The 14,343-nt window shown below is 33.1% G+C and overlaps 1 protein-coding gene across 3 annotated transcripts in view; it reads left to right on the top strand.

The window, feature by feature from the left end:
• The window catches only part of VPS13C (vacuolar protein sorting 13 homolog C), a 183,204-nt gene that overhangs the window by 101,574 nt on the left and 67,287 nt on the right, over nucleotides 1-14,343 (top strand). For all 3 annotated transcript variants that reach the window (XR_009399065.1, XM_059372078.1, XM_059372079.1), the window contains 9 exons: nucleotides 775-931; nucleotides 1,568-1,647; nucleotides 2,276-2,335; nucleotides 2,908-3,070; nucleotides 4,661-4,777; nucleotides 6,055-6,158; nucleotides 9,664-9,831; nucleotides 10,500-10,804; nucleotides 11,766-11,913. Coding sequence is in view for 2 of the 3 variants with exons in the window: in XM_059372078.1 (XP_059228061.1) it covers nucleotides 775-931; nucleotides 1,568-1,647; nucleotides 2,276-2,335; nucleotides 2,908-3,070; nucleotides 4,661-4,777; nucleotides 6,055-6,158; nucleotides 9,664-9,831; nucleotides 10,500-10,804; nucleotides 11,766-11,913 (1,302 nt within the window). In the remaining variant the exon portion in view is untranslated. The remainder of the gene's footprint in view (nucleotides 1-774; nucleotides 932-1,567; nucleotides 1,648-2,275; nucleotides 2,336-2,907; nucleotides 3,071-4,660; nucleotides 4,778-6,054; nucleotides 6,159-9,663; nucleotides 9,832-10,499; nucleotides 10,805-11,765; nucleotides 11,914-14,343) is intronic.

Raw genomic sequence — 14,343 nt, 5'->3', positions numbered from 1 at the left:
TTAATAATTAAAACATTGACAGAGGAATCATTCTGTTTGCAAATGGGCTTCATTAACATATATGCATAGAAAACTCATAAGCTGCTTCTAATATCATTTGTAATATATATTATTCCCTGAGGACATGGAAATTAGGGGAAGCAATTTACATTCCCTAAGGCCAATACTTGACACTGTCTGAAGACATTTTTGGTTGTCACTATCTGGGGAGAAGGAACTGCTGACAAGTGTAAGAGACCAGTGTTACCACTAAACATCCTATAGTCCACAGGTCTGCTCCCTCGCTACAAAAAAATTATCCAGCCAAAAATGTCAATGGTGTCAAGCCTGAGAAATCTTAAGATTAGTAAGGTTGACCGTTTATCATATAGACTTCCAGATGAAAGGCTGTCCATCAGACTAGAACTCCTGGTTCTAGGCAGAATTACTTTTTTTTTTTCAAATTTTACCTTGACAATCACTAGAAAATAGTGGCAGTGTTTCAGAAGTCTGAACAAGTAAATATATCTGCTAGGCAGGGAGCCTGCTTCTTCCTCTCCTGCTCCCCCTGCTTGTGCTCTCTCTCTGTCAAATAAATAAATACAACCCTTAAAGATAATTTAAATAAAAGTACCTTCTAATAACACTAGGAAATTTTCCAGGCACAAATAGTAGTACACATCTTTATATTGTGTGAATTTTTTTATTATATTGCTCTGGATGGTTATGAAATTGTTGACTTACCTTCATCATATGTTAGTGGAATTGTTTGCGGTAATACTGGGTCTTTTCTAGGTTGTGATTACTTTGATGAAAAAAGCAGAAAAGAAAGGAAGGCCTTTACATGAACTGAATATCCTGCAGCTTGGAATGAAAGCTAAAGTTAAACCCTATGACCTGACTGCTAAGGCTTATCTAAAAAAAATTAGTATGCAATGCTTTGAGTTCACTGGTGAGTGTGGAGTATAGTCTGTGTAAATTATTCATGTTATAGGCAGTGATCACTACCTTCTTGTCAATAGTAAACACCTTTATTCATGTCACCATAGTTATTTAGTTAATTAAATTTACTACCTTGATGAAAAGGAACTTCTAATTTAAAAATTTATTATCTATATAGTTACCATAAAGTAAGAATATATCTAAATATATATATCTTTATTTAGCAAGAAGTAAAATACATTCAAATCCACTTTCTAACATGCATTAAGCCAACTTTTAAAGTTGCTATGGCTGTTTAAAGATTATAGGAACTCCATGAAGTAAATTTAAGTAAAGCAAACATATTAAGAATAATCCCTAATTTACGTATTTCATAGCTTTATTCTTTAGTATATTCTTTCTGATTTATTCAAATGAATAATACCAGTAGTACAAATGTTACAAAAGTTATAATTGACTGGTTCTGGGTTTTGGGTTTATTTTTTTTTTCAAAGTTTTTAATGTTTTTTAAAGTTTCCTTTTTTTTTTTTTTTTGTCAAAGCCACTTTTATTGAAGTATGATTAATAGACAGTAAAATTCGGTTTCAAAATACATTTGAAATGTTTGAGATACTTACTGGAGCTTCCCTGTGTTTTTTATTTTTAGACTCTGCTGGAGAGCCGCTTCACATTATTAACTCTTCTAATGTAACTAAGGAGCCCCTGCTGAAAATGTCACTGACAAAGGTACCTGGTTTCTTCCTAGGATTCTTTAATATTTGAATGTATGAAGTTATGTAATTCTCCCTTATTTAATATTTCAATTTCCCCCCTAATATTTTTCATTCTAAAGCCCATTGATAGTAGTGAGTTATGCAAGCATCCAACAATAAATAACCTTGTGAATTACCCTTATAATGTTGAATAAGTGAGTGTGTACAAAGTTCTGTGGTAATCCAAAGCAAATTTGTTATAATCTAGATATGCTAGCATTTTCCTCTACCTTTAGCATTTACTCCTAAGTAGGACAAGGAATTTGAGTTTTTGCTTCTATATTGTGAGAAATGATAAATACTTCAGTTTTTTTGGCACATGCCTCTTTGCTGTAAGAAATATGTTTTTGGTGTATTCATAGCATACTTTGAAAAGTAGAGAATATATATATATGCATATATATATATATATCTATGTATGTGAGTGTGTATGTGTATATATATACTAAATATATATATTATGTAATATATATAAATTAATATTTATGACATCTCACTAAATACATATATAAATATACACATATATAGGTATATATATATTTTTTTAATGTGTAAATTCTTAATGTTTTCAACCCAGTGGTTTAATCTTCCACTGTTTCTAGGCAGACAGTGATGGACCAGAATTTAAAACCATTCATGACAATACAAAACAGAGACTTAAGGTAAATATTTTCTAATTCACTATAAGGCAATGTTACATTAATTATTAAATCTAGGTTTATAGCCTTCGTCTTTCTCCACATCCTTACCAACAAATAATATACTTTTTAAGGGAATTTTATACATGATTATTTGGCCTAGTGCTGATGAAAGTATTAAACATTTGAATTATATATTGACTTTAGGATTAGAATAAAATTAAGCGTGAAGCTAAAAGCATGGCTCAGTACAGATATTGCTTACAATACATTTAAGCTTATATAGTCTGTCTTGGACCCATCTGAAATGTGATTGGCCTAAAGCCTGTTAATACTTCCTACATTTTTTCCTTAAAACCCACCAATTAAGGTCAGAGTTAGAGTTGGACATGAGAGGGGGCAGAGTGTTAGTTTATTGTGTGGTTGAGATTAACATTGTAAGAATGAGTTCTTTAAAAAAAAAAAAAAAAGGACTTTAATTGATCTTTTTCTTAAATGAACTATTACTCAACATATACTTATTTGTATTTGTTGAAGCTTAACATAAAAATGTAACCAGATCTGAAATCTGTCTTTCTAATTGTTCATTATCTTAGGTTTCATTTTCATCCTTAGACTTAGTACTTCATTTGGAAGCTTTACTGTCCTTCATGGATTTTTTATCATCTGCTGTTCCATCCTCTGAACCTTCCTCTTCTGAGAAAGCATCTGAGCTGAAACCACTTGTGGGGGAGTCCAGAAGTATTGTTGTCAAAGCTGGTATTTACTTTTGAGTCATGGTCTAATACTTTCTTTCTGAACTTTTAGTAATCATATGATAATTTATATTTTCAAACTAAGACAAATATTTAATCCTTAATATGACAGCTGCTCTGACAGATTAAGTTAGTTTCAAAAGAAAGCAAATTTTATCCCTGTGGTAGGGATAGGATAATTTTGTGAGGGATTTAAAATATATTTTTAAAATGAATCGTGTATTTGTATTTGATTTCACTGCCTATCTTTTATGGAAAATAAAGTATGTACTTTGCACTGATGTCTCTCCAGCCTTCACTTCAGCGCAAGTAAGAACAGAAGAAATTAGAATATGACTACTTCATGCATAGTACAAAGTCCCATTTCTGTCAGTCATGGAAACCTACCTGGTGATCAGTGATTTAAAATGCTTTGCAGGGCGCAAAAGGAAGAAGATCATAGAAGAAATAGACTCACTTTGGTTTCTAACCAAAACTGAGTTTAAATCACACACAGCTATGGGCACATGTTCCTCAAGCATATGGTTTGTGCTATGAATTAGATATGATGTCAAGCTGAGTGAACATGCACCTGTTTTTAAGCCAATGTCATTTAAATGATTTTTCTTTTGTATTACATGATATGAATATCTAACATCTAATAATCTAATAATAATTAATTTAATAATTTAATTTTCAGACCATTACCTGTTTGAGTAACATCTGTATTACTGGTATCTTTAAAGCATAAAACTCTTAGTAATATTAGATCTGATATAAGGATCAGATTTTTTTTTAATCAGGAATCAGAGCAATACTTTCACTATAAACTAGAGTTAAAGAGTTTTTTTGTTGTCTTTAATGTACTTGCTATATTAATATCTGGAAATGCTTCTTTATATAACATGCGTATATACATACACATTCACACATAGTTGAATAAATGAAAGAGTGATGTTTAAGTTCACAATAAACTACAAAAATTATTAATCCAAAACAGTCTTCCAGTTATGCTATATAGTTGATTTTAATGGTTTGATTATATTTTTATGGTTTGATTTACATCTTAAAGGAAAAAAAGTCACTGTTATCATTAAGGTGATTAAGGACTGATGTCCTGTGCTTTTACAGTATTGCAGGAAAAGGTATTTTTCCCTCAGGCCAGACAGATCTCTAGAAAAATAAATACTAAATTTATCAGTTAAGACCTGGACCAAAGTAAATTAAGGGAATCCTTTGATTGTGGTTCTTACACACACACATGCACACACACTATAAATTTTTTTTTTAATTTAGCCCTTTATATTTATGTCTCATAGACCTGAATCTTTTTTTTCCACAAGAAAAATTATAGGGAATTTTCCATCTAGCAAATTGTACTTTCAAGTAAAGTACTAGTAAAGGTTGCCTTTATTCTTAAGTTGGGGGGGAATATGCTAGTTTCTGATTGGCCTTTGAAAATTGGGTCAAAATCCGTATTAATTTTATTTATTCCTAATAGAAGCCTTTTTTGATTCTTCATAGTTCGTAATGTACTTTTTATGAATTTTACATTATTTAGTCTGTTGTTTCATCTTTGTACTTTGCTAATCACCAGTATTCTATTATTTTTCAGTATCTGGCAGTACTTCTCAAGATGACGTGTTTGATTTAAAGGTTATAGCTGAATTAAATGCATTTAATATCTTTGTCTGTGATCAGAAGTGTAACATTGCAGATATTAGAATACATGGTAAGTAAGATATTCCTTGATGTAGGTAGTTCTCTTTCTTTACATAGACCTCCAGCAAGAGTAAGCTTGTGTATGGTAGATTTCTTAAGAGTCATTGTTTTGTTTGCTTATATTGAAAACTTGCACAAACTTTTCAAAGATGTACTTGGAAATGTTAGATGTGACTTATGATTCACAGCTAACTTGAAACATTTCTAATGTATTTTTCAAATTTTAGAATAAATCTAAGGCTTAATTGCTTTTGTTCCTTTTGTATTTTCAGAATCATATAACCTTAATTTAAACTGAGGAATTAATATTTACAACACCTCACTAAATAAAGAAAATGTAACTATGTTTATTTCCCTTGTCTTTTGTACATAGCATCAGGCTAGAAGTACCTAAAAGAAATTTTGTAAGCGTTATTCATCAACAGCTTGATAAAAGGATAGGTTATATTATACCATGGATTCTTGAACCAATCTGCCAAGATTCAAGTTTTGATTCAAGCTAATATTTATTAGCTGACCTTGAGAAAATTAACCTTTCTGCATCTTAGTTCCCTATGGAGGTAGTTGTAATAATTATTTATGGGATTGCTGTGATAGTTAAATAATTATTTGTAGGATTATATGTACATTTACATATACTTAGAAAAGTGGTACATGGTAAGCACTTGAGAAAAGATTTAAAAATAAGTACTGTTCAACAAATATTAAACTAAGTATTTCGTGGGTGGCATGGTAATAAGTTGAGCTTATTAGTGGTTCTTAGCTATAGGTATTCTCTTTTACTGAGGAGCCATTTTAGAAATCATTATGCCTTCAGAAATTATGAGAATAACCAAAATGTTTTGGAGAGAAAGATCATATTTTAGATATTATTTATTGTAGAATGAATATTCATCAAATTATATTCATTTATGCTCAATTATCAAAGCATTAGTTTTCATAATAAATGCTTGTGAGATGGCTGTTTAAGAAACAGTGTGTGTCTTTATGACCACTTGTGATCTTGTCAATGCATAGGTTATTTGTTTGGAGACCTGTGATTCTCTTTGAAATTCAGTTTCTTTTGTCTTTAAAATTTCCACTTTTATGTATGAAACACCTATAGCAGTTAAAGATATTGTAACCTTTCTTAGGCATCTCATACATAGAAGTTGATACCTTTAATATGTGTAATAGTAATTTTATTCATTATCTATCTTGGTAGTATATTTTTTAACTTGATTAAATACCACTGAATTGGTTCGCTTGGATTGGGTGAAAAGTTTGTAAATGTTATGTTTCCCGTAGGAATGGATGCCTCTATTTCTGTGAAGCCAAAGCAGACTGACATGTTTGCCAGACTTAAGGACATAGTAATTACAAATGTTGACTTGCTGTCCATTCACAAAAAGGTAATTAAGAAATAGGTTTCAGGAAAAGGAGGCTGTTCAGATGGCAGGGTAGGAAGATCTTGAACTCCCCTCCTCTACAGCCATAACAATTCTAGAGCTACAAGTGAGATAATTTTCTCTGAAAAAGTCTCGAAAACTAGATGAGTAGCACCTCCACAACAGAAGATAAAAGGGCCACATCAAGATGAGTAGGAGAGGCAGAGATGTAGTCTTGCTGCCATAGCTTGCAGGCACCCTCAGCATATACAGGAGATGCCCCTGGAGTGCCCGACTCTGGTGTCTAGGTGGGATTGTGCTTCTGGGCCCCATTGGTCATGTCCTGTTCAAGACCATTCCTTCAATGGGAGAGGTAGCTCTTTCACCTAATACACAAAAACAAACACAGAGAATCAGGAAAAATGATGAGGCAGAGGAATGTATTCAAATGAAGACAAAGGCAAACCTCAAAAAACAAACAAAAAAAACCCTTCCATGGATCAAAGATAAGTCGTTTTCCTGATAAAGAGTTCAAAGTAATGGTCATAATCATGCTCACCAAACTCAAGAGAAGAGGGATGACTAGAATAGGAACTTCAACAAGAATATAAAATATATGAAATATATGAAATATATGAAAGTACCAGATAGAAGTCATAGAGCCTAAGAATACAATAACTGAATTTAAAAAATATACCGGCAGGGCTCAGCAACAGACTGAATGAAGCAGAACAGATCTGTGAGCTGGTAGACAAAACAATGAAATTTACACACACAAAGCAGCAGAATAAAAAAAGAATTAAAAAAAAAATGATAACTTAAGGGACCTATGAGACAACATAAAGTAGAATAATATCGACCTTATAGCAATCCCCAAAGGAGAAAAGAGAAAGGGACAGAAAGTCTATTTGAAGAAATAATGACTGAAAATTTACTTAATCTGGGAAAGGGACTATCTCAGTAAATTCCAAATAAGATGATGAACCCAAAGAGTGCAACACTAAAACACATTAATTAAATTGTCAGAAATTAAAGAGGATCTTAAAAGCTGCAAGAGAAAAAGAATTTGTTAAAGTACAAGGAAAACCGCATAAGGCAGTAGCAGATTTTTAGCCAAAACTTTGCCAAGCCAGAAAATGGCACAAGATATTCAAAGAACTGAAAGGAAAAAACTTTCAAATAAGAATACTCTACCTGGCAAGATTATCATTTGAAATAGACGGAGAGAGAAAAAATTTTTCAGACAAACAAAAGCTAAAGAACTTGTAAGAATTAATTGGGATTATAAGAATGTTAAAGGGACTTTTTTCAGCTGAAAAGAAGTGGCACTAACTAATAACAAGAGGACGTATGAAAATAGAAATCTTACTAGAAAAAGTAATTATATAGTAAAAAGTGGATTAATCACTAATTAAAACTAGAATGAAAGTTAACAGACAACGGTGTGCCTGGCTGGCTCAGTGGATTAAAGCCTCTGCCTTCGGCTCAGGTCATGATCCCAGGTTTTCAGAAGAGAAGGTATTGGGGAGATGAATTAAGTAAAGGACATCAAAAGGTACACACGTCCAATTTTAAAATAAATATGTCATAGGGACGTAAAGTACAGCGTGGGGCATACAATCAATGATACCGTATGAACTTTGTGTGGTGATAGGTGGTAACTAGACTTACTCTGGTGAGTAGTTTGCAATGTAGGCCCATGTCAAATCACTATGTTGTACATGTGAAACAAAATATTTTGTCAGCTCTACTTCAGTAAAAAAAAAAAAAAAAAGAAAAATGAAAACCAGCTGTGCTCCAAATTAAGATGCCATTATCCCATGAAAAGTTGGGGAAAGTGTTAGAAGATACATCATACAAAAAGATTATGAATGGTCATTAAGCATATTAAAGATATTCAAAAACACTAGTCATCAGGTAAATTCAAATTAAAGCCACAAGGAGATACATACTCATTTCAATGGCTACATAAAAAAAAATTGACAGTACCAACTATTGGCATAGATTGGAGCAACTGGAACTTTTATTGTGGTGGCAATGTACAATTATATAATCTCCTTGAAAAGCAGTTTCAAGCTTCTTAGAGAACCCAATATATATTTAGCACATCGCTCAACAATTCCAGTCCTGTGCCTTTCCCCAAGGAAATGAAGACATATGTCCATGGAAATCTGAAAGTGAACACTCATAACAAGTTTCTAATTATAACCCCAAACTGAAACAGTCCAAATGCCTATCCAGAGAAGAATGGATAAACAGACTGTGGTATAACCAAACAGTAGAATAGTACTCAGCTATAAAAAGGAAAAAAATAGTGAAACATGTAATGGGAGTGAATCTCAACATAACACTTAATGAGAAAAGGAAGACACAGAAGAGAACTTATCCTGTAATTCCACTTACTGAAGCTCTAGGAAAGACTAATTTAGTAAGAGAAAGCAGATCAATTGTTATTCGGATCTGGTTTGGGGGGAGGGTCAGAAATTAGCTGAAGGGGAGGGGCTCAAAGGAACTTTTTGGGCTGATGGGATGTTCTATATCTTGTTTTGGTGTTATTTACATGGGTGGTGTAAATTTGTCAAAATTTGTCAAAGCATTTACGTAGAAAATGAGTGCATTTTATTATATGCAAATTATGCCTCAAAAAATAATTTAAAAATTATTTCACAAAAATTAGAATGCACAGATTAATAGAAACTAAAAAATAAATATCAAAAAATGATTTTAGAAAAATAATTTCTGTATTGAAATTTACTTTTGGGATGCCTGGGTGGCTTAGATGGTTAAGTGTCTGCCTTCAGCTAAGGTCATGATCCCAGGGACCTGGGATTGAGTCCTGTATCAGGCTCCCTCCCCCACTGCTCCTCCCTCCTGTTCTTGCACTCTCTCTCTCTCTCTCTTTTTGACAAATAAAATCTTTAAAAAAAAAAAAAAAACTTAGTTTTGATTTTTATGTTTGAGATTTTTATGACATGTTTATGATTTTTATGTTTGATTTTTATGCCTTTATTCATTTCATTATATATTCATTAGTTGTTATGTGTCAGGCAGTTTGTTAAGGATTGACCATGAATATGGTTATGTGTTTTTACATTATGTATAGACTAGGTGATTCGTAAGTTATGTCTGGCTGTTTAAGTGATTGATATTTCCTTGATTAAAACCATTTTTGTAGAAGTAGGAAAAAGTTTTGTTAAGTAAAATGTTTTTAACAATTTATTGAGTATTGAGTTTAAATGGTGCTTCTTCATATATCAAGGATTTTTTTTTTTTTTAATTTATTTGTCAGAGAGAGAGTGAACACAGGCAGACAGAATGGCAGGCAGAGGCAGAGGGAGAAGCAGACTCCCTGCCGAGCAAGGAGCCCGATGTGGGACTCGATCCCAGGACGCTGGGATCATGACCTGAGCCGAAGGCAGCTGCTTAACCAACTGAGCCACCCAGGCGTCCCTCAAGGATTTTTTAATAAGGAAACTTGTTTATAATGCAGCTTTTTTCTTGTAATAACCAGTTAATTTAATACTTTTAGGCTGTCTCTATTTTGGGAGATGAAGTTTTTAGGTTCCAAATGACTCTTTATCCAGATGCTACAGAAGGAAATGCCTATGCTGATATGTCTAAAGTAGACGGGAAACTTAGTCTCAAAGTGGGTTGTATCCAAATTGTTTATGTTCATAAATTCTTCATGTCTCTTTTGGTAAGTTTATTTTTAAATGTATTTATTTTTCATTGAGACCTAAATATTTTTGCCTATACATTTGAACTCAGTCAAAATATTTACTAATAGGACTGTGTGATGAACACTCAGATGCTGAACAGAATATTATAGTGAAGGAGATCCTTTTCATGGTGGATAACCAAATGAATTTTTATTATCATTGTTAACCATTCTTTCACATTTCCATAGATATATAATTTAAAAGTACTTTTTCGGTGTATTAATATAGGCATTTTCAGTGTTTTATGAAATACCTTAAAGGTATTTAGCTTTTTTTTTTTTTTCAAGAAGGACTAATATTGGAATTTATAACTTTTGATTATAATTATGATCAACAAGGCCATAAAATTATTTTCTTTTAATTATTCTGATGTAACTATCTTGGGCTTAAGAGTTTAATCTGTTTATGCCTCTTTGCAGGACTATTATTCAAGGCTTATAAGTCATGGATTTCTACCTAAACCATGAGAAGTGACAGTTGTTAATATCTCAGAGTATGTCTTTCTAGACTTACACTCTCCATATATACAATCACAAATATCATCTCTTTTAATTATTTTATTTAGTTTTGCTTTTCAAAGTAAGTGCTTTTTAAAGTTAGTCCTGTTTTATTTTAAGGAAATCTAAATATCAGTCTCTTCCAACAGAACTTCCTGAACAATTTCCAAACTGCCAAAGAAGCTTTGAGCTCAGCTACAGCCCAGGCTGCAGAAAGAGCTGCTTCCAGCATGAAAGACTTGGCTCAAAAGAGTTTCCGCCTTTTGATGGATATTAACTTGAAAGCTCCAGTTATTATCATTCCTCAGTCTTCAGTATCACCAAATGCTGTTGTAGCAGATCTGGGTTTAATCAGAGTTGAAAACAAATTTAGCTTAGTTCCTATGGAACATTATTCTCTTCCTCCAGTCATTGACAAGATGAACATTGAGCTAACTCAGTTGAAGTTGTCCAGGTATAAATATAGAATTCATTTGTATACTAGTGCTAGAAATAGAATTCTCATAAAATCTTTGCTAGGGATAAAATACTCTCATGGTCTGTGGTTCTCTTTCCTTATTTTTTATAATTATAAAACCACGACCGTTGGTTTTGGTCAGTGGTAATACTAGTGCACCTCAAAGAATCTCTGTTTTGTCTTACTACATTGGGCATTTATAATGTGATTTTCTCCATTTTATAAAAATTTCCTATTATAAAATTAAAATTTACTAAATAACACTTACTTTAGATTTATTTTTATTTTTCACTTTGCATATAACTATTTTTTATAGATGTAATAAAATGTAATAAAAGTTAAGATTTAAAGTTATTACTTAAAATGTAATAAAAGTTAAGTTTTTTTTTCCTTTCCAAACATTGTCACATTTGGGAATTCTCAGTGTGAAACCTAAAGGATTATTGAATCCAAATGGGAAAGCGTTAGGTCTGTTGAATGACAAGAATACTCATTTCATTGTACAAATGGTTGTTGGCAGTCATGCTCAAAATGACGATTACCACATGTTTGTTTAATGTGTAGTTTGGTGGGTTTTTCCCTTTGAGTTTGGAGAAATACCAGTAACACAAAACTGAGGATTAAGTAGACTTTCTTTGTCCTCCAAGTTTAAGTGGATGTTAACATTTGTCTGCATGACACTGCCCTAGTTGCTAATATTTAAACAGTCTTTGTGAAAGTAGCAAATAGTGTAATAGTCATATTTTCTATCTTTGAAATCAACATTACATAGGTTTTATTTTAGGAAGCTCTTGATTTATTCTGATTTGCATTGATTTGTGAAAAGAAGCATGTGTTAAGGAATTCTGATAGCAACCTTCAGTATCTAGGAAAACTGTGGAAACTTACCCAATATGATAGTCTTCATTTTAAAATGTAAATTTCAAAAATATAAAATAAATTCTTGTTTATCTTTCAGAACTATTTTGCAGGCTGGCTTGCTGCAACATGAAATTGAAATTTTAAAACCAGTCAACATGCTTTTGTCCATACAGCGAAATTTAGCAGCAGCATGGTATGTGCAAATTCCAGGGATGGAGATAAAAGGAAGACTAAAACCTATGTTGGTAAGTGTATGTATAGAGTATATGAAAATTGCTAGGTAGGCTTTTATCATTGACCACAGTGCCATTCTAGCATACATCAGAAGTGATGAAGCTGGGGTTCCTGGGTGGCGTGGTTGGTTGGGCATCCAACTGTTGGTTTTGGCTCAGGTCTGATCTCAGGGCTGTGACATCAAGCCCTGCATTGAGTGCCTCCCTTGGCGCAGGTATGGAATCTACTTGAGTTTCTCTGTCCCTCTGCTCCTCCTGCTTTGCTGTCTGTCTCTCCCTCAAATAAATAAATCTTTTTTTCTTTTTAAGTGATGAAAGAATACTTTATTAACTGAAAATGAGGTCATCCGAATTCTCATACTTTTCTTTAAAAATTTCACTTCAGTCACATATCTGGTAAACCCAGCAAGAAGTCTGAGATAAAAGCCATTGGAGTCTACTGAAAATACTATTAGTAATTTTGGAAAGTTCTATTGAAGTTTTAGGCAGTTGAATGTTAAGACAGTATAAAGTAATATTTAGATATCACGTTCAAAACACCTTAGGAGTATTTTTTTTTAAGATTTTTTAATTAGAGAGAGAGAGAGCGAGCACAGGTTGGGAGAGGAAGAGAGACAAGCAGACTCCATGCTGAGTGTGGAACCTGAATGGGGCTTAATCCTATGACCTTGAGATCATTACCTAAGCTGAAGTCAAGAGTCAGTCACTTAACATCCAGATGTCCCATTCCCCACCCTCTACTTAGGAGTATTTTTAATGTACAGAAGCACTCTTTTAGTTAGACATTTTAAATAGATGAATATGTATATTTGGTAAGCACATTAGTGTAGAAATATTTGTAATAGTGTAGTTAGTAAGTCATGTGTTTGCTCACAGGGAGAAATACTGGTCAAAGAAAGTTATGGAGGTATAGGAATCCTATGGTCCTTTTGTGTCTTTGGGTGGAACAATTAAGCCAAACAGTAGGGGATAGGGGTGGAGAGAAAGTAACTAAACAGAGTGTATGATGAACAAATAAAAATTTAGTCATTTTTAATAACTGTGATTACTTCAGAATTAGATATAGATAAAACAAAAAGGGACAAAGGAGCAAGGTCTACTAGGGAAGAAATTAAAATTGAAGTTTGCTGTAGGGATGAAAGGTCCTGTGTGTATTATGATTGGATAAAGTATATGGAGGAGCGTCTATTAAGAGTCGTCATTAAGACTTCTCTCTTGCAGAGTATGTGACTCTTCTTTTAACTTCCCCCTTGTTGTTAAGAGATTAGATCCCAGGTCTTGTATTGGACCTTTTCCCCTTGCTTTCAAAGATTATGTGGTTATAGGTTTGCTGAAAGCAAGAGTAAAACCTGTATGTCTCTGGACTGGACTGGAAGAGATTATGCTGAGTGACGTAAGTCAAGCAGAGAGTCAATTATCATATGGTTTCACTTCTTTGTGGAGCATAACAAATAGCATGGAGGACAAGGGGAGATGGAGAGGAGAAGGGAGTCAAGGGAAATTGGAAGGGGAGGTGAACCATGAGAGACTATGGACTCTGAAAAACAATCTGAGGGTTTTGAAGGGGTGGGGCGTGGGAGTTTGGGGGAACCAGGTGGTGGGTATTAGAGAGGGCACGGATTCCATAGAGCACTGGGTGTGGTGCAAAAACAATGAATACTGTTGCGCTGAAAAGAAATTAAAAAAAAAAAGTTATTATCCATCAAAAAAACACCCCAAAAACCAAAACCTATATGTCTCTCAGTAGGAGATTGTGGACCAAACGATGATATATTCATACAGTGGATATTATAAAGCAGATAACATGAGTGAGCTAAAACTATATGAAACAAAATGGCTATATCCTAAACATAAAAATGTTTAGGAAAAAATTGAGTCGCAAAATGATAGTATAATTTTATGTTATTTTGAATTGTACAACAAGCAAAACAATGGACAGTGCTATATATTATTTATAGGGAATCCAATAGTGGTAAGTGTAAGAAAGCATTCATGGGAAGAATAATTCTGTAATTCACGGTAGTATCTTTCTCTGAAAAGGAACATAGAGGTAATGGGGGTCTCATAGAAGTAAACTTGGGGCTTCAACCATATCTATAATGGGGAAACAAGATCTAAATGAAATAAAAAAATCCATCAGTTTAACATCGAAGTGTGATCATCACTTTAACTACAATGACTCCTATTTAATCAGGAATATAGCCATAGTGGGTAGTTTCCACTGCCTAATGTGTCAGCAATCCAGGCCTCTTAGAACACCCCCTCACTGGTATGAGTCCACTTTTCTTGGGTCTGGAGTGCAGCTAAGAAAGAGTATCAGGTAGGTGACATCAGTGAGTTGTTTTAGGTAGATCAGCTTCACAGTTCTTTTTTTATTTTTTTATTTTTTTAAAGATTTTATTTATTTATTTATTTGACAGGCAGAGATCACAAGGAGGCAGA

Source organism: Mustela nigripes, chromosome 13 (assembly GCF_022355385.1).
Source record: "Mustela nigripes isolate SB6536 chromosome 13, MUSNIG.SB6536, whole genome shotgun sequence".
Taxonomy (NCBI): domain Eukaryota; kingdom Metazoa; phylum Chordata; class Mammalia; order Carnivora; family Mustelidae; genus Mustela; species Mustela nigripes.
This window is presented reverse-complemented; position numbering and strand designations above follow the sequence as displayed.